Source organism: Lepus europaeus, chromosome 10 (genome assembly GCF_033115175.1).
Source record: "Lepus europaeus isolate LE1 chromosome 10, mLepTim1.pri, whole genome shotgun sequence".
Taxonomy (NCBI): domain Eukaryota; kingdom Metazoa; phylum Chordata; class Mammalia; order Lagomorpha; family Leporidae; genus Lepus; species Lepus europaeus.
The window spans coordinates 83,197,397-83,222,015 of NC_084836.1; the positions used below are offsets into that span (position 1 = coordinate 83,197,397).

General features: G+C 44.2%; 1 protein-coding gene across 1 annotated transcript in view; it reads right to left on the reverse strand.

The window, feature by feature from the left end:
* Positions 1–23,852, reverse strand: part of DSTN (destrin, actin depolymerizing factor) — a 35,362-nt gene extending 11,510 nt beyond the window's left edge. Inside the window, exon 1 of the mRNA XM_062203833.1 lies at positions 23,718–23,852. Coding sequence (XP_062059817.1) covers positions 23,718–23,720 — 3 coding nt within the window. The 5' untranslated portion in view covers positions 23,721–23,852. The remainder of the gene's footprint in view (positions 1–23,717) is intronic.
* Positions 23,853–24,619: the final 767 nt, after the last annotated feature.

Here is a 24,619-nt window from a genome sequence, read left to right on the forward strand (position 1 = left end):
CGCCCTACTTAATTCTGGATTTTCATCTTTTTCCCAGTCATTTCATGCCACTGTCCTAGTCCAAGTTCCCAATGCCTCCTACCTGATCTGCTACAATAACATCCCAATTGCTTGCTGAGTAGAACCACACTGTTCTCTTCCTAGGCAAACAGGAAGACCGCACTCCCCAGTTTTTCTTTCCAGTTCATTTGGGGTCATATGTCTGAATTCTGCACAGCAAAGGTGGGCATGGTGGTATAAATCATTTCTAGTCTTAGCCCTTTAAAAATGATCTTTTAAACTTTAAGTACAGGGTTGGCATCGTGGCTCAGCAGGTTAAGCCGCACCTACAATGCCAGCAAACCCAAACGGATTGGCAGTTCAAGCTCCAGCTGCTGCACTTCCAATCCAGCTCCCTGCTAATGTGCCTTGGAAAGGAGAAGATGGCCCAAACACCTGGGCCCCTGCCAAATCACCTGGAAGATCCAGATGGAGTTTCAAACTCCTGGCTTTGACCTGGCCCAGCCCTGGCCACTGCAGCCATTCGGAGAATGAGGAGGCAGATGGAAGATTTCTCCTCTCTCCATCTCCTTCTCTTATCCCCCTCTCTCTGTAACTCTAAGCAAAAAATAATCTTTAAAAAATATATAAATATGTACATGTCAATCATAACTCATAAAAACGGTTTTAAATAAAAATGATCTTAAGCTTTGTCCTCCCTTGCCATGATGACACTGCTGGACATACTTTACAACAGAAGACAGCTGCCAACCCTGCTGGACTCTGCAGTATAGAGACAAATATTCATTGTATTAAGCCACTGAGATTTGAAGTTCAATTTGTTATCAGCTGTTCCAATACATCAAAGTTGCTCATGATCACAGCTGATTCTCTCTACTCTTTAATTCATTCTCTGTTGCAGCTCAAGATCTGAAACACTATTCAACCACCATACTGAATTGAAAACACTGGGAGTCTGGCCTGGCAGTTAAGGCACTGGCTTGGGACAACTGCATCCCATATCAAAAGTGTCTGGGGGCCGGCGCTGTAGCATAGCAGGTAAAGCCGCCGCCTGCAGTGCTGGCATACCATATGGGCGCCGGTTCAAGTCCCGGCTGTTCCACTTCTGATCTAGCTCTCTGCTATGGCCTGGGAAAGCAGTGGAAGATGGTCCAATGCTTGGGGGGTGGGTACCCCTGCACCCGAGTGGGAGACCCAGAAAAAGATCCTGGCTCCTGCCTTTGGATTGGCACAGCTCCAGCCGTTCAGTCATCTGGGAAGTGAACTAGCAGACAGAAGACCTGTCTCTCTCTGCCTCTGACTCTGCCACTCCACCTTTAAAAAAAATAAACAGATCTTTTAAAAAAAAGGAAAATAAGTGCCCGGGTTAGAGTCCCAACTTGGCTCCTGATTCCAGCTTTCTGCCAGTGCCATCCTGGGAGGCAGGAGGCAATATACCTATACCTCAGATAGTTGAGTTCCACCACCTACGTGTAAGACCTAGACTGAGACCGTGGCTCCTAGCTTCGATCTGGCTGGGCTCTGTTGCGGGCATTTGGTGTGTGAATTAGCAAATGGAAGATCAATCTCTGTATACCTCTCTGCCTTTCAAATAAGTTATTAAAAATTTCAGGGGCCGGTGCTGTGGTGCAGATTAATCCTCCTCCTGTGGCGCCGGCATCCCATCTGGGTGGGCACCACTTCTAGTCCCAGCTGCTCCTCTTTCAACCCAGCTCTCTGCTATGGCCTGGGAAAGCAGCAGAATATGGCCCAAGTGCTTGGGCCACTGCACCCACACGGAAGACTGGGAGGAAGCATCTGGCTCCTGGCTTCGAATCGGAACAGCTCCAGCCGATGTGGCCATCTGGGGAGTGAACCAACAGAAAGAAGACCTTTCTGTCTCTCCCTCTCACTGTCTGTAACTCTACCTCTCAAATAAATAAAATCTAAAAAAAAAAAAAAAAAATTTTTCAAAGCCTTCTAACTGATCTGAGGATAGAAAAAGCAGTAATTTTATAATGCCCATGATCTGACCCTACCTACCTCTGTAGTCTTGCCTTGTTGCACTCCCTCTGCAATCTTACTAGCCCCTGGTCTTCTTTCAATCAGGTAAAAGTATTTGCTATGCTCTCTCCCACCTCAGTGCCTTTGCCAGCCCTGTACATTCTGCCTGGATGGCACCTCCCTACCCTTTCCCTAATTCACTCTTTAGATCTCAGATCAAGTCAAACCTTGTAGAAAAGCTGAAATTCATGCACAGTTTTTTCATAATATATATTTCCCACAAACTTTCTGAAGACAACGCAGGATAAGCACAGCTGTGCTTTTGGGAAATATATTAAGCCATACACAGAACTAGAACAGGAAGAGAACGGTAGCAGGAAAATCAGTGCAAAGGCCTTGATTAAGTTAGAGGCAGTAGTACTGGAGAGGAGGGAATGGGTACCAATACTGCTGAAGTCCCTCTCAGCGGCACTTGGCAGTCACAGGACTGGAGAGGGAAGGTAGAAAAGGACTGGGGATCAGTAGGCCGATTAATATTGCCAAATGCCAGCTTTCTCTCATCCTTCCACAGGGGTGGCTTTAGAGGCTTTGGCATTAGAACTCAGTTTGGCATTAGAACTGGTTCTTCCTATTAATATTATAATACAAAATTTTGTCAGTAGAAATAATAAGAACTCTAGCAGGTAAAGTGCATGTTACATTCAACAAATATATATACATTTGTTATACCCCTTGGTTCACTTAGTACATCCTTGAAATAGCCATGATATGGCAGAAATGAAGATTAAAAAAATGGTCCCTGATTCTTGATAATGATTATACTGTAAAACTAAAGCCATGAGGACAGACTCAGAAACCAGCAAACTGGGACCGGTGCTGTGGCGTAGTGGACTAAGCCTCCGCCTGCAGTGCCAGTATCCCATATGGGCACCTGTTTAAGTCCCAGCTGCTGCACTTCCAATCTAGCTCCCCACTAATATGCCTGAGAAAGCAGCAGAAGATGGCCCAAACAATTGGGCCCCTGTACCCACATGGGAAGACCCAACAGAAGCTCCTGGCTCCTGTCTTCAGCCTGGCACATTCCCAGCCATTGCAGCCATCTGAGGAAAACCTCAGATGGAAAACCTTTCTCTCTCTCCCCCACTCCCTCAGTATTTCTGCCTCTCAAAAATAAATCTTAAAAAAAGTAAGAAAGCAGCAAACACCACCCATAACTAAAGACTGGTCCAGCACTGCCCAGGCTCCTCCCTTCCTCCACGCGCCATTCTCCCAGTGCCAGAGTATCCCCTTCTCAACAAGCTGGGAGCTCTTTTACCTTGGATTCTGTCAGGGGCACTGGAAAGCTGGTGTAAAGATTAATGGGGAGGTCGGCACTGTGGCACAGCTGGTAAAGCCGCTTCCTGCAGTGCTGGCATCCCATATGGGCACTGGTTCAAGTCCTGGTTGCTCCACTTCCAATCCAGCTCTCTGCTATGGCCTAGGAAATCAGTAGAAGATGGCCCAAGTCCTTGGGCCCCTGCACCCACGTGGGAGACCCAGAAGCAGCTCTTGGCTCCTGCCTTCAGATTGGCACAGCTCCGGTCATTGCAGCCAATTGGGGAGTGAACCAGCAGATGGAAGACCTCTCTCTCTCCCTCTGACTCTCCTCCCTCTGTGTAACTCTGACTTTCAAGTAAATAAATCTTTAAAAAAAAGATTAATGGGACTGAAAGAAGATAAAAGAATCCTCAAGTAACTGCAGTTGGTTAACATCTTGGAAACCAAAAGAGAACTTGAAATTAAAGTACCAAAACTATGTCAAGAGTCCACCCAAGTTCCTCTATTAACTAGCTGCGTCACCTTGGGCAAGACATTCAACAGCTCTAAATAAAATCAGTTCTTTAACTGTAATGTAGGGTATTGCACTAGATCAGCTATTATCAAACTTTGGCATCACCTGCAATTTTGCAGAGTTCCATTTAGATTATCTAGAGTAGAATCTAAGAGTTTTCACTCACAATAATTAGCTCCTGGTAAGGATCACTAAAATTTAATATTAAAATTTCAATAAATTTGGGTAGGCGTTTAGCCCAGAGGTTAAGATGCCAGATAAGAAGCTCACATGTCATATCAGGAGGAGAGTTTGAGACCCAGCTCTAGCATCTGACTCCAGCTTCCTGATAATGTAACCCCTTGAGCCCCTGCCAACCACACAGGACACCTGGATTGAGTTCCTAGAACCCGGCTTCGTCTTGCCCAGCCCCAGCTGTTCTGAGGATGGACCATCTTTTTTTTTTTTTTTTTAATTTGACTTCACTCCCCTAATGGCCGCTATGGCCGGCACTGAGCCGATCTGAAGCCAGGAGCCAGGTGTTTCTTCCTGGTTTCCCATGTGGGTGCTGGGGCCCAAGCACCTGGACAATCCTCCACTGCCTTCCCAGGCCACAGCAGAGAGCTGGACTGGAAGAGGAGCAGACTAGAACCCGGTGCCCATATGGGATGCTGGTGCCGCAGCCAGAGGATTAACCAAGTGAGCCACAGCAGCAACCCCTAGAGTGAACGAGAGGATGGACCATCTCTTTCCACCTGTCTCCCTCTTTTTTTTTTTTTTTAAAAAAAAAGATCTATTCATTTGAAAGTCTGAGTTACACAGAGAGATGGAGAGGCAGAGAGAGGCGTCTTCCATCTGCTGCTTCACTCCCCAATTGGCCTCAACTGTCAGAGCTGTGCCGATCCGAAGCCAGGAGCTTCTTCCAAGTCTCCCATGCGGGTACAGGGACCCAAGGACTTGGGCCATCTTCTACTGTTTTCCTAGGCCACAGCATAGAGTTGGATCGGAAGTGGAACAACCGGGACTTGAACTGACACCATAGGGGATACCAGCACTGCAGGAAGCGGCTTTACCTGCTATGCCACAGTGCCAGCCCCTCCACCTGTCTCTTTTCAAATAAAATGAAAATAAATTTTTAAATTTTTTTAAAAAGCATCACACAATGGTGTTAAAAAATTTTAAAATAAATGCAATTGTGAAATTTCACTCAGTATACTAAAATCTTAGCTCACTGCAATATTTACTTCCTTGCCCATGTGTCTTATTTTTATCCTGAAGCTGCAGTGGCAAGGGTACTTTACAAATACTAATAAGGCCAAGCTCAAAGCTTTTCTTCCCCATGAACTCCCAACAAAATCTACTGGGCCCTTTCTCCAAATCATATTTCAAATAAAACACACAGGAATTCGAAAGAAGCCACATATATCGAAATATAGTTTATCTATGATGACAGTTCAACAATTACTGTATTAATTTTGGTGGATGTGTTATCACAAAGTGACATCATGGGAATTTAGAAATAACGCTGTTATCAGCTGTAACACCGACACATGCAATCACTCTGCATGATACCAAGCTGGTTCTACCTAATAGGCTCTCCACCAGTCTTGTGTTTTGGTAGTTCTCTAAACACAGCTATCGAGAAACCTAAGTTTCATTTTATAAAGTAAAATCAGATTGTTTTGATTTTAATTTTTAGAGGTTGACTGATATACAAATGTACAGTTGACAATGAAGACTATTAAGGGATACTCTGAACACAGCACCAAAATTCGCTGTGCAGTTGGGAAGGAAAACATTGAGAACAAAAGTAGATTGTTAACACAAGAGCTTTTTGACTACTGTAAAAAAGTTACAACTTGTTTCTCCCTGTCTTATACTATTGACCACTGGAGAGTAACTGTTAATCTTAAAGCCCCACCCCCCACATCAAAATAGATGCTGTTAAAGAAATACTCCCTGCATCTCACCTGACAAATACCGGATTGTGATCTTGTGAAGTGTAATGATCGTAAACCTGAGTCTCCTCTCAGAGAAATGCTATAAAATATTACAGTCCCCCTTCATCCTTGAGGTAAGTTCTAAGAGCCACAGAGAAGGTCTGAAATCATGTGTACTGCAGAATGTTATAACTTAATCCCTTTTCCATCTTAACCAAGCACATCACACAATGAAGCTGCCAAAAGTAAAGTCTGAAGTGCCAAAGTAAAACTAGCACGAATCTTTCTCTCTTCAATTTCATGTATATAACGGTCGTTCTTACCACAGACCTTAGTTATCTCATGCAATTTTTTCCCTTCCCTTATAAACAGAATTTTCACCCTCTCACTAAGAGAAAGCACCGTACAGGGTTTCTCTTAGCATATTTGCCAGCATCATCACTCTTCACTCTTGCACTTTGTGGCCACTACTACTTACTAAGTAAAACAAGGGTCCCTTGAACACAAGCACTGTCACATCCTGACAGCCCATCTGATAAGGCAATCAGCCACCGCATGACTAACAGGTGAGTGCAGTGTATAACGCAGTTACTACATGACTAACTGGTGAGTACAGTATACAGCATGGACATGTTCGACAAATATTATGCACAAGATGGCAACACAAGACTTCATTATTCAGTACACTGTACAATCTGAACTTATCTATTGCTTATTTCTGGAATTTTCCATTTTATACTTTCCTTTTTAAAAATATTTATTTATTTGAAAAGCAGAATTACACAGAAAGATTGATCTTCCATTTGCTGGTTCACTCTCCAAATGGCTGCAATGGCCAGGGCTGGGCCAGGTTGAAGCCAGGAGTTTCTTCCAGGTCTTCAACCTGGGTGCAGGGTCCCAAGCACTTGGACCATCTTCTGCTGCTTTCCCAGGTGCATTAGCAGGGAGCTGGATCTGAAGTAGAGCAGCCAGGACTCAAATCAGCACCCATATGGAATACCAGTGCAGTAGGCAGAGACTTTACCTGCTGTGCTCTTTAACATTTCCAGACTACAGTTGGCCACAGGTAGGTGAAATATCAGAAAGCACCAACCATGATACTAATTAAGTCAATATGTCCAAGGCAGCCTTTGTATTCAAGATGCAATGCACACTTCTTTAAATGATGTTACTCCTCACACACAGGGAAGTCCACTAAAGAGCATACACAACACAGAATTTTATAGCTGCAAATGACAGAACACAAAACATCAATTCTGGGGTCAGCGCTGTGGCTTAGCGAGTAAAGCCACAGCCTGCAGCGCTGGCATCCCATAAGGATGTGGGTTTGAGACCCAGCTGTTCCACTTCCAATCCAGCTCCCTGCTAATGCACCTAGGAAAACAGCGGAGGACAGCCCAGGTATTTGGGCCTTTGCGCCATGTTGGAGGCCCTGAAAAAGCTCCCAGCTCCTGACTTTGGATCAGCCCAGCTCTGGCTGTTGCAGCCATCTGGAGAGTGAACCAGTGAATGAAAGATACCCTTCTCTAACTGTGCCTTTCAAATAAATAAATCTTTAAAAAAAAATAAAAAGAAAAAAGAGGTACTCATTTTTTAAAAATCAGTTTTTTACAATTTTAGCTAAGAGTGGTAATCTTTGAAGCTTTTCTCATTCTATTTCTGTGAACAAGTGAACCAGTTGAAAAACTAAATGCAATGAATGACATCTTATAGCAGTCCACCCTGAAACAAAGTGTCAGAAATGGCAGTCTGTGCCTATACTATTAAACTCAAGCAGGACACCTGATCTTGGCTGCGTAAAATTAATGTCAATGACATTTACCCCATCTTCATTAGAGAAAAGACAGGAATGAAAGAGACTTCACTGGCTGGCACTGTGGCTCAACAGGCTAATCCTCTGCCTAGCGGCACCGGCACACGGGGTTCTAGTCCCAGTTGGGGCGCCGGATTCTGTCCCGGTTGCCCCTCTTCCAGGCCAGCTCTCTGCTGTGGCCCGGGAGTGCAGTGGAGGATGGCCCAAGTCGTTGGGCCCTGCATCCCATGGGAGACCAGGAGAAGCACCTGGCTCCTGGCTTCAGATCAGCGCGGTGCACCGGCTACAGTGCACCGGCCGCGGCGGCCATTGGAGGGTGAACCAACAGCAAAGGAAGACTTCTCTCTGTCTCTCTCTTTCACTCTCCACTCTGTCAAAAAAAAAAAGAGAGAGACTTCACATCAGAAAATTAGTAATTTTTAAAATATTTTCTAAGAGAGTGAAATATTTGAAAGCAGGATATTGCACAGTAGACTAACATAAAACAGTCATCGGTTCCTTTTTCAACCTACTCACTTTGACCCAACTTCCCAAAGGAGCTTGGGGGGGGGGGGGGTGACAGGGTGGAGAATGGCTCAAAATTGTGTTAATTCTCCTTTATTTACATCACGGCTTGCACAAGGATCAACAGAAAATAGAATGACGGACAACAAAATATTTGGGGGTTTTGGCTACAACTGATATCCTGAGAAATGATGTAGAGACAACAAAATGAAATGACAAGTGCTTGGGTACATTTTTACATACAAATATTAAGAGAAGAGCCTCACAGGTCCTGTGTTAAGATGAGGAGTGAGGGGGAAGGTACTGAACACACACATAACTCCCTAGCAAAATCCAGACAGTATAAATTTTAAAAAGAAAAAAAAAATGAACATAAACACATAATAGGACAAGAACAGAAGAAATGTGGAAGCCTCAATAAGGAGAACGAATGGAATTAGTGTGAGAAGTACTCAGGTCTCTATTATCTCTTCCAGAACTCCACCCAGACTCTAGCCATCCCAGGCCACTCCCCTCCTCCTGCATCGCCAGGTTTATGTTCTGGAGAGGGTAAACAGGTCTTTCTGGCCTGGTCTTCATATTGAAAAGAGGAAGAATGCTAAAGCACTCTCTCCACCACCACTACCTTGAAGCATGACCATGAATTACTGAGTCTTCAGTTTCCCTGTACTAGAGAACCCTACTGCCCAACAGAATTTCATGTTCCTTTCCTGCACTAATACACAATCCTACACATGGCTCTTAGGCACTCCATGTAGCTAATTAAAATTGAGAACTAGAGCCCGGCTCCATGGTATAACAGGTAAAGCTGCCACCTGCAATGCTAGAATCCCATGTGGGAGCTGGTTCAAGTCCCGGCTGGTCCACTTCCGATCCAGCTCTCTGCTGTGGCCTGGGAAAGCAGCAGAAGATGGCCCAAGTCCTTGTGCACCTGTACCCACATGGGAGACCCAGAAGCTGCTCCTGGCTGCAGATCAGTGCAGCTCCACCTGTTGCAGCCATCTGGAGAGTGAACCAGTGGATGGAAGACTTCTGTCTCTGCCTCTCTGTAATTCTGCCTTTCAAATAAATAAATCTTTTTAAAAAAAAAAAACTAAATTTTTATTATATGTTAAATACTTTAACATAAATATTAACACATAAATTATCTTCATACTAAAACAGTATGTTTTGTGTAAACAAACATGTTTCTTGTCTTGGAAAAATGACACAGTATTTTGCTTTACTGATGATCTTTGTCATCAGAGGCCTCAGTTGTTAATACTCTATAATGATGGAATAATGCATCCAAGGGCAAGGATCTTAACTCAGGTTTTCTGTAATTATGGTCAACTACTGCTGGGGGTAAGGATTAGCAATCTTGGGGTAAATTCAAATAGCATTTTTAAAAACTACTTATTATAAGTGTTAATTTGGAAGAATCAAAACAAAGTGAAAAATGGGCATAAAGTTTCATATAAAATGACCTAACCTCAAGCAAAGGCTTTAATTCTTACAGATGGTATTACAAACAAGTTTTCTTTAATTCCTTGAGGGGAGGAGAAACAACCCTGGTTACCAGGAAAAAACTGAAGTAATAAAATTAAAATACAGTGCTTCTATAAAAGCAACAGAGGTAATTTCATTTTATGTAATATCACACACAGGGCTATTCCAGATGAATTTTACAATTAACTAAGAACGCACTTTAAAAAAAAAAAATTAAAAAAAAAAAAAAAAAAAAAAAAGGCAGGCGCCGTGGCTCAACAGGCTAATCCTCTGCCTTGCGGCGCCGGCACACGGGTTCTAGTCCCGGTCGGGGCACCAATCCTGTCCCGGTTGCCCTTCTTCCAGGCCAGCTCTCTGCTGTGGCCAGGGAGTGCAGTGGAGGATGGCCCAAGTGCTTGGGCCCTGCACCCCATGGGAGACCAGGAGAAGCACCTGGCTCCTGCCATCGGAACAGCGCGGTGTGCCGGCCGCAGCGCGCTACCGCGGCAGCCATTGGAGGGTGAACCAACGGCAAAAGGAAGACCTTTCTCTCTGTCTCTCTCACTGTCCACTCTGCCTGTCAAAAATAAAAAAAAATAAATAAATAAAAATAAAAAAAGACTTATTTATTTATTTGAAAGTCAGAGTTACAGAGAGGCAGAGGCAGATGCAGAGAGAGGGGCCTTTTTTTTTTTTTTTTTGACAGGCAGAGAGGACAGAGAGAGAGACAGAGAAAGGTCTTCCTTTGCCGTTGGTTCACCCTCCAATGGCCGTTACGGCTGGCGCACCACGCTGATCCAAAGGCAGGAGCCAGGTGCTTCTCCTGGTCTCCCATGGGGTGCAGGGCCCAAGCACTTGGGCCATCCTCCACTGCACTCCCGGGCCACAGCAGAGAGCTGGCCTGGAAGAGGGGCAACTGGGACAGAATCCGGTGTGCCAGCGCCGCAGGTGGAGGATTAGCCTATTGAGCCGTGGCACCGGCCGAGAGGTCTTACATCTACTGGTTCACTCCCCAATTGGCCACAATGGCTGGAGCTGCGCCAATCCGAAGCCAGGAGCTTCTAGGTCTCCCACTTGGGTACAGGGGCCCAAGGACTTGGGCCATCTTCCACTGCTTTCCTAGGCCATAGCAGAGAGCGGGATTGGAAGTAGAGCAGCCGGGACTCGAACCAGCACCCATATGGGATGCCAGCACTTCAGGTTGAGGCTTTACCTACTACACCACAGCGCTGGCCTCAAGAATACACTCTGAACTAAGTTGAGAAAGTTAGTGAATATTAAAACAAAAAAAACCCTGTTTTTCTTCTCCCATAATTTGGAACATTATCCTTTTGGGGACCCTTTTAACCATAGGAAGAGAGCATACTACAGAGTTGAACAATACTCTTTCAAATCTTGCAACTTAAGTAAATTGCCCAACTTCCAGTAAGCCTCAATTTCATCATCTGTAAACTGCGAATTATGATGCTGCCAACTCAACAAGTTAAAGCACCACATGTAAAGCACCTGAACTCAGGGCCCAGCAATCATACCATTCAGTAAGTGAAGATTTTTATGTCACTATTAACCAGAAAACCTGGTTGGAGCTTCCTCAACTCATTCTAGACACCAAATTTTTAGTAATGGAAATCATAGAAATTTAAAACTAATTTTTGAAACACTGATTTCTGTTTATTCTGATAAGAATCAAGAATTAAAAACCAAACCTTGGGGCTGGTGCTGTGGGGTAGCAGGCTAAGCCTCAGCCTGTGGCACCAGCATCCCATATTGGCACCAGTTCATGTCCCAGCTGCTCCTCTTCCAATCCAGCTCTCTGCTATGGCCTGGGGAAGCAGTGGAAGATGGCCCAAGCCCTTGGGCCCCTGCATGCACATGAGACCTGGAAGAAGCTCCTGGCTTTGGATCAGCCCAGCTCTGACTGTCATGGCCACTTGGGGAGTGAACTAGTGGATAAATGACCTTTCTCTATGTCTCTCCCTCTTTAACTATGCCTCAAATAAATAAATAAAAATCTTACACACACACACACACACACATACACCTGACCTCTTCTTTCACCCCACAACTATTAAGTGGACAAACAGCAAAGATATCCACAGAGAATGGTAACAGTTCTTTTAACACAGTAGATTCAATTGCACTACTACCTATGAGACACAACCATCACCTGTAACCATAAATTAAAACCTACAGTGATGAAAGCTGGGGGCCTACGTAGGTGAATCAATACATCTTGTCCTAAAGTCTTCCTTTTGGGGTAGACATCTGGCCTAGTAGTTAAGATACCCATTAGATGCTCCACATCCCATACCAAAACGCCTAGGTCTGATACTCCCGTCTGACTCCAGCTTCCTGCTAATGGAGACTCTGGGAGGCAGCAATGATGGCTCAAGTTGTTGGTTTCCTGTTGCCTACATGGAAAACCTCAATATCCGTCTCCTTCTCTGCCTCTCAAATAAATAAATTTTAAGAACAAATCTTATTATATATTAGTGTAGCAAGCACACAGCAAATCCCTAATCTTTTGACAAGTTCAAAATGGGCTGAAAGCTGCTGTATGCATATTTATAGGGTGTACCTTGCCTAAGGGAGCATGGCCAAGGGGGCAAGTCAGCACTGAATTAAAGTTCCTGGTTCACTAGCCATGCTAACTGCCTGCAGGGCTGCAGCCTGCTGGAAGAGTGCCATCTGCTTGTCTTCTGAAGCCGCATCACCCTGTGAAAACAACACTATTTTTCATAGTCACTACATAGTCTATCAGTGATCCAGAAAACATTCCCATTTAATACCCTGCCTTAACACCAGTGTATTTTGGTTCATTCTAAATAGCCAAGGTGAACAGTGTTAAATTTATCACAAATCTCCAATTATAGAAATCCTCATTCTCCTTACAGCATAGTATAACATCCTTGAGATAATAGCTTACACAAACTAAATAGCAATTCTACTTGCTATGTTAATTAGTTCCATTAAAACATTTCTTGGTTAAACCTTTCTTAAGGGAAAGAATGTATTTAATAACCTAAATTCTCTGAATCATTGCTTCACTCCACCAAAGAAGGACAAAACCACCTCAACCATGAAAGTAGATTGGCTTCAATAAAGCCCAGTGACGAAAAATAATCTCACTAGCAGTGTAAGCACTATTATCTTATAGACAACCCTAACACAATCTGTTAATGGGTTGCCCTCTCAACTGAGAGGCAGGAAATCACAAAGGTTAAGTAAGAACAATAAATAAGTAATTGTATAAGCCTGATAATAAAGAGTATTTCTTATTTGTCTTCCTCACTCCCCTCCCCTCCCAAAAACAAAACTATACAGAGAGAGGCAAAAAAGCAACCTAGAGATGGTAAGGGCACTGGCAAATAATCCTATACTATTATGGTTTTCTTTCAATAATTTCCAGTTTCCTTCAGGATAAAAACCAGACCCCTCAGCATGCCATTTCAGACCCTTACGCCCTACCTCTCTGGCCTCCTTCCCCACTACCTGGATAAGCAGCTCTTAATTCTAATCACACACAGCTCTTTGAGATTCTCTGAGTACACCAAGGTCTCTTGTCATACTTGACCTTCCCCTCCTCTTCACTTGGTTATCCAAGTCCTTCAAGGGCTCGTACATCACCTCCTTTGGAAAGGCAACTAGTACTTGGCCCCTGCCATCCCTCTCTCTAACTGAGACGATCTGTACACATACTTAAACGAAATGCAATTAATTCTGTCACAGTTATTACCTAAGTACTCTGGTTAGCTGTTTGTTGGCTGAAACCAACAACGCATACAATTCCTTATCTATCCAGAACTGTGAAGCTAATTGTTTAATCAATAAAACTTCTATACTTAGCATTTGTTTAAAAATGTGGATGTGGGGGCCAGCGCTGTGGCGAAGCAGGTTAACATCCTGGCCTGAAGCGCCAGCATTCCATATGGGTGCTGGTTCTACTAGTCCCAGCTGCTCCTCTTCCAATCCAGCTCTCTCCCATGGCCTGGGACAGCGGTAGAAGATGGCCCAAGTCCTTGGGCCCTGCACCCACGTGGGAGACCCGGAAGAAGCTCCTGGCTCCGGCCGTTGTAGCCATCTGGGGAGTGAATCAACGGATGGAAGACCTCTCTCTGTGTCTCTACCTCTCTCTGTAACTCTTTCAAATAAATAAAATAAATTTAAAAAAATAAAATTGTGGATGTGTACTTTTTATATTTTAAATACCTAATATGTAAGCATCACTTAATTTCAGAGACAATGATGTATGTATTTATTAATATGCAAAGAACATGACCTTAAAGAAATCAGTATCCCATAAAACAGACTGACACATTTCAAAATCCCTGTAATCTACCACCTAGTCATTTGATTTTGCAGTTAAAAAAAAATTAAAGGCACTTCTGGATATGGTATAGCTACTAGTAATTTTATCCAAGGTACATAGAATGAACATTTCAAGGATTTATCAATATTAGAAAAAAAATCTTGGCTGCAGTGGCTGCAGCTCACTTGGCTAATCCTCGGCCTGCGGCGCCGGCACCCCGGGTTCTCGTCCCGGTTGGGGCGCCAGATTCTGTCCTGGTTGCTCCTCTTCCAGTCCAGCTCTCTGCTGTGGCCCGAGAAGGCAATGGAGGATGGCCCACGTGCTTGGGCCCTGCACCGCATGGGAGACCAGGAGGAAGCACCTGGCTCAGAATTGGCGCAGCGCATCGGCCATAGAGGCCATTTGAGGGGTGAACCAACGGAAGGAAGACCTTTCTGTCTACTCTGCCTGTCAAGAAAAAAAAAAAAAGAAAGAAAGAAAAAAAGAAAAAAAATCTTTACAATATTCTGCCTCATATCATTCACTAAGACAGGAAACAAAATTTGCCCCCCCCCCCTGCAGTGGCGAATGGAATACTTGCAGCAATAAAAAGGAACAAACGCTGATGTACAAATGCCTTATGCTAAAAGAAAAAAAGCCAAACTCAAAGCATATAACAGCATGATTCCATTTATATGACATTCTTGTAACAGTAAAACACCAGGGATAAGAACTGGGTGAGTGGTTTGGGGGGGATGGAGGAAGAATTAACAAAGATTTTGGGGAATGAACTCTTCTGTATTTTGCTTGAAGTAATAATTACACAACTGCATAATCTGTCAAAACTTGCAGGGTGAATTCTGCTTTATGTAAATATTAGTATACGCCTAATCTTCACTTGAAGGGAAACAATATAAAAAATATTCTATTCCTCTTTAAGAAAAAGCATAGTAAACAAATCAAAAGCTACAGTAAAAAGATTTCTCCTTGGTTTAACAATGAGTCCTAGTTCTCTCTGGATGGTTAGCTAGCAGTGTCAATGAATCTAAGATACAAAAGAGACCTGATGGTGTTGGTTAACTGATAAACTTCTCTTTCACCATTACACTCAGTTTCAACTCCTCCTTAAATGTGCACTTTTAATCTATTGCCTCTCACCTGTCTGTTCTCATGATATCATATTGGGCATGAGTGTGGCACAGCAGGTTAAGCCAGCATCCCCTACTGCAGTGCCTGGGATCAAGTCCCACCTCTGCTTCTGATCCAGCTTCCTGATAATGCACACCCTGGGAGGCAGCAGAAAATGGCTCAAGTACTTGGGTTCCTGCCACCCACATGGGAAACCTGGATGGAGTTCCTGGCTCATGGTTTCCACCTGGCCCAGCCCCGGTTCTTGCTGGCATTTAGAAAGAACCATCATATGAAAAATCTCTCTTCCCTCTCCCTCTCTGTTGCTATGCCTCTCAAATAAACATTTTTAAAAAGGTCTCACATTACTTCCAAAATTAAAAACCTTTCACAATCCCCAATACCTCTAAGATAAAGTCCATATTTATTAACATCATATGTCCTGTATTGTCCGAACCAATTTCTTTCCCAGATTCATCTTCCACCACAAGCAACCCTATTAATCTCTAAATTTTTCATAAAGTGAGTTGGTCACTTATATCAAGACCCTTAAAATAATCCATACTTTTGATCATGCACCCCAGAAATTCCATTTCTAGGAATTTACTGTGGAATTTTTTATGTAACACTAAAACACAGTCCAAATAAACAGGAAAACTGCAAACTAAATTTTAATATATCCGTAAGAAACATTTCTGATACAGACATTTGTGGAAAATTTCTAATGACACTGGGAGAATATTTCTTAGTTATTTTAAGTGAAAGGAAGTTGGATATAAAGTTATATGCACAGTATAATCTCAACTATGTAAAAACAGTCTGGAGAAAAATTCTACAGTTTTATCTCTAACAGTGGGAATGTAAGTGATTTTTATATTCTTCCGTGTTTTGTATTTTCCAAGGTTTCTCTGATGAGCGTATTTTTTAAGTCAGACACACACACACACAAGGGAATACATCTGCCACTTGGAATGCCTGGATCCCATACAGGAGTGCCCAGCTCGTCTCAGCTACTCTACACTTCAAATCCAGCTTTCTACTGTTGTGCTGGCAGGGAGGGGCGGGAGTTCCTGCCACCCACGTGGGAAACTGAGATGAAGTTCCTGGCTCCTGGCTTCAGCTTAGCCCAGTTTGGAAGATGTTAAGGACATCTGGGGAGTACACCATCAAATGGGAGGTATTTCTCACTCATCAAAATAATGTAAAAATAAAAGTTGAACTGTGCTTTAAAGGTGAAATATATACAGGATTCCAAATAATTTCTATGAAAAAAAGAATGTAAAATTACTCAATTTTCATACTGATTAAACTCTGATAAAATATTTTAGATAATGGCTTAAATAAATTTCACTTTTTCCCTTTTTTCAAAAAATACTACTAGAAAATTTAAAAGTCCACAGCTTGCATTTCTGTTTGACAAAACTGGTCTAAAGATTCCTTAAATATTCTTACTACAAAGCTCCAAGGACTTGAGAATCCCTCAAAGCTCCTGAACTTCAAGAACTGACTTAAAAGATGCCTCCACAACAAGCTCCAGCTTACACACGCCTGGGCTTCCCCTTTGCTAGATTACACTATGAAAATACTGCCACCAACAATAAAAACGTGAAAATGTTCTAAAATAAATATTAATTTACAAGTTGGCTACTTTCTACAAGTAAGCCTATGACATGAATAAGGGTAGCAAATTCATCTTTGCTTTCTTTGAGCAATCTATAAAATAACAATAAAAACACTGAGAAGAATAATCTTTCTTTGATGTGATCCAATAGCAGAGACAAACGACCTCCCAGCTGGAGGACTACGAAATGAAGCTTCTTTCAAGTGCTCATCTATGCTCTGCTGCAACAGAATGCATTCTCAGTCTTCTCACATTTTCAACTGAGATAAAATTCTTAATTTAAAAAATCTGGTGGTGGGCATTTGGCCATGTGGTTAAGATGCCCACAGTCCCAGACTGGAGTCCTGGTTTATAGCCCACCTCTGGCTTGATTCTAGCTTCCTCCTAATGCAGACCTTGAGAAGCAACAGGTAATGGCTCAAGTGGTTGGAAGACATAGACCGGGATCCTGGCTCAGTCTGGGGAGGAGGATGTTGGGGATATTTGAGGATGGAATTCTCTCTGCCTTTCAAATAAAAAAGAAAGTTTAAAAAACTGCACTTTTTGGGGCTGGCGCTTTGGCATAGCAGGTAAAGCCACCGCCTGCAGTGTCAGCATCCCATCTGGAAGCAGGTTTGAGTCCTGGCTGCTCCACTTCCAATCCAGCTCTCTACTATGGCCTGGGAAAACAGTAGAAGATGGCCCAAGCCCTTGGGCCCCTGCACCAGCTGGGGGTCCTGGAAGAAGCTGCTGGCTTCAGATCAGCATAGCTCCGGCCATTGCGGCCATCTGGGGAGTGAACCAGTGGATGGAAGACCTCTCTCTCTGTCTCTCTGTCTCTCCTCTCTCTGCCTCTCCTTCTCTCTCTGTGTAACTGTGACTTTAAAATAAATAAATCTTTAAAATATATATATATATAAATCTTTTTAAAAAGGCACTTTTTACTTAAATCAGGAATGTCTTAAAAATCTAAAGAACATAAAACTAATCAGTGGAGCCAACGCTGTGGCTTAGAGGGTAAAGCTGCCACCTGCAGTGCTTGTATCTCATATGGGTGCTGACTCAAGTTCTGGCTGCTCCACTTCAAATCCAGCTCTCTGCTAAGGCCTGGGAAAGCAGTGGAGGGTGGTTGAAGTCCTTGGGCCCCCTGTGCCCAGGTGGGAGACCCAGAAGAAGCTCCAGGCTCCGGATCGGTGCAGCTCCAGCTGTTGCGACCACCTAGGGAATGAACCAGTGGATGGAAGACCTCTCTCTCTGCAACTCTGCCTTTCAAATAAATAAATAAATCTTTTAAAAAAGAAAATCAGTGTAAGTAGCACATAAGCATGATAATGTAAACTACTAGAAAACAGCAACAGTTAGAAATCACTAGACTTAAAAAAAATAACTCAATGAAGGTCCTTGCACAGCAAACTCTGATGTACGTAATAAATCTGTCCAGGGCCGGAGCCGTGGCACAGTGTGTTAATCTTCCGCCTGTGGCGCCGGCACCCCATATGGGCACCAGTTCTAGTCCCGGCTGCTCCTCTTCTGATCCACCTCTCTGCTGTGGCCTGGGAAAGCAGTAGAAGATGGCCCAAGTGCTTGGGCCCCTGCACCCGCATGGGAGACCCGGAAGCAGTACCTGGCTCCTGGCTTCAGATGCGGCCACTTGGGGAGTGAACCAACGGAAGGAAGACCTTTCTCTTTGTCTCTCCCTCTCACTGTCTGTAATTCTACCTCTCAAATAAATAAATACGCCGGCGCCGTGGCTCAACAGGCTAATCCTCCGCCTTGCGGCGCCGGCACACCGGGTTCTAGTCCCGGTCGGGGCACCGATCCTGTCCCGGTTGCCCCTCTTCCAGGCCAGCTCTCTGCTGTGGCCAGGGAGTGCAGTGGAGGATGGCCCAAGTTCTTGGGCTCTGCACCCCATGGGAGACCAGGATAAGCACCTGGCTCCTGCCATCGGAACAGCGCGGTGCGCCGGCCGCAGCGCGCTACCTCGGCGGCCACTGGAGGGTGAACCAACGGCAAAGGAAGACCTTTCTCTCTGTCTCTCTCTCTCTCTCACTGTCCACTCTGCCTGTCAAAAATTAAAAAAAAAAATAAAAAAAAAAAATAAATAAATAAATAAATAAATAAAATATTTAAAAAATAAATAAATCTGTCCAAAGTTATTACTGAGATGAATGAACTTGATGTTTATTTTTCTAAAGTCATACTTTTCCCTAAATAATTTCAAGGAAAATCAGAGCACAGAAGCACTTCAGGTAAAGCATTCTCACATATCATAACATTGAGTCAAGGAAGAAAAATTGTGATTAAAATATTTCTGAAGTGTTAAAAGTAAGTCTTTTTTGTCTTCTTAAAGATTTATTTATTTATTTCGTACGCAGAGTTACAGACAGGCAGAGGTAAAGACAGATCTTCCATTTGCTGGTTCACTCTTCAAATCGTCACAATGGCTAGGGCTGGGCCAATCTGGAGCCAGGCCGAAGCAGGGGCCCAAGGACTTGAGCCATCTTCTACTGCTTTCCTAGACCATAGCAGAGAGCTGGATCAGAAGTGGAGCAGCTGGGACTCAAACCAGCGCCCATATGGGATGCCAACACTGCACGTGGTGGCTTTACCCATTAGGCCACAGTGTGGTCCCTAAACATAAATCTGTTCAGAGTGTAGCTTTGACACACAATCCAGAAAAGAATATTATGCCACAAAGAAAGTTCAAGATGCTTTAATAATCTTCCACTTTTCTTATTTTTCTTTGTGGCTTATGTATACAAACAGTACAATAAAAATCTAATTACCTGCTGATAAAAACAATGTTGAAATTTGAAAAACTAAATTTAAATAATTTTTCAAATTTCAAGTATGATGTGCTTCACCTCAAAGTATTTACAATGTATGTTCTTTCACCAGTAATTAAAGTTACATTAACATAACACACAAGCATTTGGAGTCTCCCTGTTTATTAAGTTAAACAGGATTTTGATTTAAAACAACTATTTATGAAAATGTCATGGTTATTGTTTGCATGACTTTTTTTAAAAAGACTATTTTTGGAGACGTTTTAGTTCACATCATATTTGAGTGGAAACTAGAGTCCTCATATGTACCTATATTTGTTTTTAACATTTTGGCTACATAAAATGCCTAGGAAAAATACAGAGGAGTAAAAGGAAAAGAGGAAGATGTTAACCTCTTGGGCTCTTGGCAAAGAAGGAGCTCTGTCTTGAGCAACTCCAGAGTCTACCATATCAGAAGCCTGAAAATGGCAGGTGTCTAGAATTAGGAATATTGAGACCTAGAAAGAAACTTACATACAAAAAGAAAGGAATATTAGTCTTCAATATGAGGTTCTGGCATTGACAATCATGTTCTTGCTTGATTGTCTGCAATGCTTAATTTACTTAATGACTTCAACTAAGCAAACAAGCTCAGCTGAAGTCAAGTTCACAAGATGTGGCATGCATGTAAAAACATAAGATGCAATAAAATATGAAAGGACAGCTCACTACTAATCAGAACCATGTAAATTAACATAATGAGAAACAATTTCACAGTCATTGAAAGTTTTTAAGTCTCACAGTTCGAAGCGGTAAAAGGAAACAGAGAAACAGGCTCCAGATGATGAAATGTAAAAGTACAGCAAATTGGTAGAGCAGAAAACACACACGCATGCCCTCAAACACAGGTCTTCCACTTCTACATATATTGCGAGGAAGACACATCCACCGGGCCCGGAAGTAATTCAGAATAATTACACAGAAATTGCCTATTTTAAAAACAATTTAAATAGACCAAAAAAAGCAAACCATTAGAAACCTAAGACTGTCCACCAAGCAGGGGTATGAGAACTAAAACTACAGCTAAAACCAAACTTCATCCCCACAAAAACCCACGTTTAATTTTTTTAAAAAAAGCTGCAAGTGACATGAAGCATAACATTCACATAAATTTTAAACACGCATCAATGCAGATTATCAAAGACTAGTAATGTATTTATTAGGCATAGCTAAAAGTATGAAAATGCCAGTGAGGATGAAACATCAATTACAGGCGACTATGTTGAATTTTACCTAAGATCTTGTGCCTGGAAAGCAGTGCTGGGTAGGATGTGCACACACTATTTTCTGTTCTGGAAAGCCAGTCGCTGGCCACTGAGTAAGAGCCATCCCCTCCTTTCTCAAGACTTGCTGGTTTACCAGTCCCTGGTCCCCTTTTTCTTTGAAACGTTTCTCCTTAATGAATGTTCTCCTAATGCAACAGCCTGAAGAAAATCATTTCCCTATCCGGTCAGCACATTATGTCTTTGAGGAACAGAAGCAGTTATCCCTGGGGAGGGAAAGGAATGGGATGAGGAAGATGCATACTTAGCCATAACATAAACACCAGAAATACGGTGTAGTGAACCTGTTGTTTGGTTTGTTTTTTGGAAAAAGGAACTTGTTATTCTGTATACTTTTCTGCTTCAAATGCCTCAACATTAATTTTAACGTATTTTAAGGCTTGATGTGCAGATAAAATGATTTGTCACCTGTTAATCCTTTACACTATTTTCTAACACATTAGACAAATGAACACAATCCCAACCTATTTTGCTGGATTGTCATAAAAATAAGAGTGTCTTTTGCAAATCACGAAGTAGTAGAATACATCTGTAATTCAGCTTAAGCCAATTAGATTAGTTTGTTAGTGCAGAGTTCTGATTAGGGTATGGTTAAAGGTCTGATGACCGTACAGACCTTAACTCAGTTTCAGGGACATCATCACACTTCTAAGTTGAAGTAGCCAGATAGCTACCCTGCAAATGCAAATTTGGGTTACAAGAGAAAGTAGGCAAGTCTGCAAGTGATGTCTTGATCTATACTGAATAGATGTACTGAGAAAATAACACTAACAACTCTGCAGTGGGCCAGAAACTATCTCTGACAAGTAAGGAAACCCGCACATGAAGTACACACATTCGAGTTTTGTGAGGTGTAAATGGTTCATGGGGCCATGTGCATCTGTTTTTGGCACTGTAAAGTAAGAGGTTTTAAAACATGAAATCTCATCTTAAAGTGCTCAGGATGATCTTTTGAGTTGGTTTCAAATTGTTTTATTCCAAGTGCGACCAGAAAAGCTAGTGAGTACCAGGAAGTGATTCCGTTAATTTAGAGCAAACACATCAGCAGTTAAAATTTAATCATTCATACACACACACACACAAAAGCAACTTGGAACCGAGTTGTCTAACCAACAGATTTAAACAATTTAAAATACAAAGGAAAGTGCTAGAATCTGATAAAATAAAAGAATTCTCCATCTTCAGAACAGTTTCTAATAGCTGGACACACATTCTCTAATATCTTGCAGACTAAATTCCGGCCAAGCCAAACTGTTTTTACAGGTAAAAGAAAATTTCAGCTGGAATGAGTGGAGCTACACGGTGCTCATAACGCCAAAAAAGTAACCTTTAAAAACGGCTGGGCTATATTTTAACTCTTACTCCTTACAATCGTCCAAAAACAGGTCTTGACCACACTGAATACAAAAGTTTGAAATATACTTGGAATTGATCCCTCTTTAATTTCTCCTCTCCTCCTTCTGCATTTTAATGTACAGAAGAACAGAATGTAATATTTAAGACCAAGCATTTAACATAAGCATTTAACTAAAGTTAAAACATCTGATTCTATTTGCAAACACAAAAATCAATTATATTGGTAAAAAAAAAAAAAAAAAAAAACAGACCATCAAACCAGAAAACACAAGGGTAGGCTCCACTTAATAACACTTTCATCATGGGTGGATGGTCTTAAATTGATCAGAAATCAAACCCTTCGGTTAAAAGTATTTTAGTATGAAATTAAAGGCATTCTGATATACACTAATAGACACACTGGATAACAGGTCAGAAAGTTTCAGATGCTGATCCTCTGTAGTTTACAGCGGTAAGCCAAAGAACCAAAAACTAGGTATCAAATCTCTCTTACATATCTTCAGTCACCAACAAACTACCGATTCCTCTATTTTTCTTTTATGAGTCCTCATAAAAGCTGCAGCACTTCAAGAAAACCGAAATTGTTATTCAGTGAGAAGGCTCTGTATGCAGATAAACCGGTACCAACTGCTTCCAGGCCGACAGATGGGGTAACAATGTAACAAGCCTAGCGAAGTCCGCGAAGGCTTCTGCCCGCAAATCATTGACCAAAAATGGTAACAGTGTGTGCAGACTGGAGAAAAATGGCAAAATGTTCTACCTGCCTGTCCAGCCGAGAGCGTTATTTACAGCAGCTCAGAGTGACAGTTCAGAGCGGCAGGGGAAAAAATATGTGAGTTAATAAGAAAAATGCCCACGTATCCAGAATATACTGATGAGCACCTGTTTATAAGGACTCGATCAATTTAACTGACTTTTAAAAATTCGAGTTACATTGGCTTTCCAGCACTATGCCCACACCTTGCACGCTAAATTCCGGCCGAGCCAGGCTTTTAAAAAAAAATGTAAAAAAACAACAAGAAAAAAAAAAAAAAAAAACCAGCTTCTAGCCATACACGAGCAGGTCGGGCAGGGGAGGGTTAAAACAGATACTGCCAAGCCTGACAAGCACAACGAGACTGCTGTTGGAAGCTGATTGCCAGATACGACGAACAAAGCGGCTGCACGGCCACCCGGTTCTTAATCATGCCAGGGTCACGCTCGTTAGCGCGCGTCCCGCCTCTCAGGGTCGTTCAATAAAGGCCTTTATTTTCCCGTCCCGAGGCGCACGGAACCCAAGGGCCCAAAAGCGCACGAGCCTCCGGCCGCCTCCGCGCCGGTGTGGGGCAGGCTGGAGCCCACAAGGGGCCGTCGGCGGGATTCCCAGGCTCCAGTGGACCCCCGAGGCCGCGGTCGACGGACCCCTAGACCCGACCTCACCGCGGGGGCTTGGGGCGCTCGACCCCGCTTGAGGCGTCCCAACGCCCAGCTAGGAACCGCCGACCCGGGGCGGCGGCCTCGCAGCAGCTGGGAGCCGCCCTGAGGCGCGGGGCCCAGCCAGGCGGCGGAGGCCCGGAGACGCTCTTCCGCCGGGAGCACTGCAGCCGGGCCCGGGTTCCTCCTCAGGCCCGGGCGCGGCCCGGCGCCGCGGCGCGCCTCCTACCCCCTAGAGACCCGTGCCACCCCACCCCCAACACCTCCGGCACCCTCAGCCCACGCTTCGGGATCCCTTCCCTCTCACCATCTTCGCCGCGGCGGTCGCAGGAACGCGGGGGTGGGAGCCGGACGGGCGCCGAGGCTGCGGAGCGTAGTCCTCACGGAAGCGAGACCGGGAGACCGAGCACGGAGCCGACGCGGCGGCGCGAGCCTTCTAGGGGGCGGACGCGCGCCTCGAGCCTTAACGCGCCTGCGCACGTAAGGCACCGCCCGTCGTTGCTACGCAACCAGGCCGGTCTGGCCGCGCCACGCCCGAATGGCCGGCGGACACTCCCAGCGGGGCGGAGGGCGCCTCACCTGCTTGAGGCCGGAGGGGCGGGGGTTCCCCCCTCAGCAGCTATTCACGGGGCGGGGAGTGGGTCTTCCTTCTGCTAGGGGCTAGGAGGCAGAGCCTGGGCTGGCTCCCGCCGACGCTGGACGGGCCAAGGGAGAGCCTGGGAGGGGCGTCTCCGGCCGGCCTTCCCCTCCCCCGTCGCCGCAGGACGCCCGCCCACTGCGCAGTGGTTGCCCGTATAAGGAAGTAGCCACCTGGCCAGGTGTGCGCCGCTACTGGGGGCGGAGTCTGCGGCGGGAGTGGGTCGGCGAACTCGCGGAGGGTGCGGGGTCGCGGGCCGAGGCCGCAGGGCCGCGTCCCGCATTTTTTTACCTACTTTGGTGCGATTCCCGCCGCGCGGCCCTGATTGGCCGGGCCGGCCCGTCGGCCCCTCGCGTGAGGGGAAAAGCTCTGGACTTTTTTTTTTTTTTTTCCTCTTTCCCGAGGCGACCGTGGCCGTTCAAAGTGCTCTGTGAGTCACCGCTAATTTCAGGTCTGGAAAACAAGGAGTGATTTATTTATCTTTGGGTCCAGCCCGGGGGGGGAGAGAGGCCCGGCGGCCCGCAGGGGTGTGGCTGGGAAACGGCGGCTGCGTTGCCTCGGGACGATGGCGC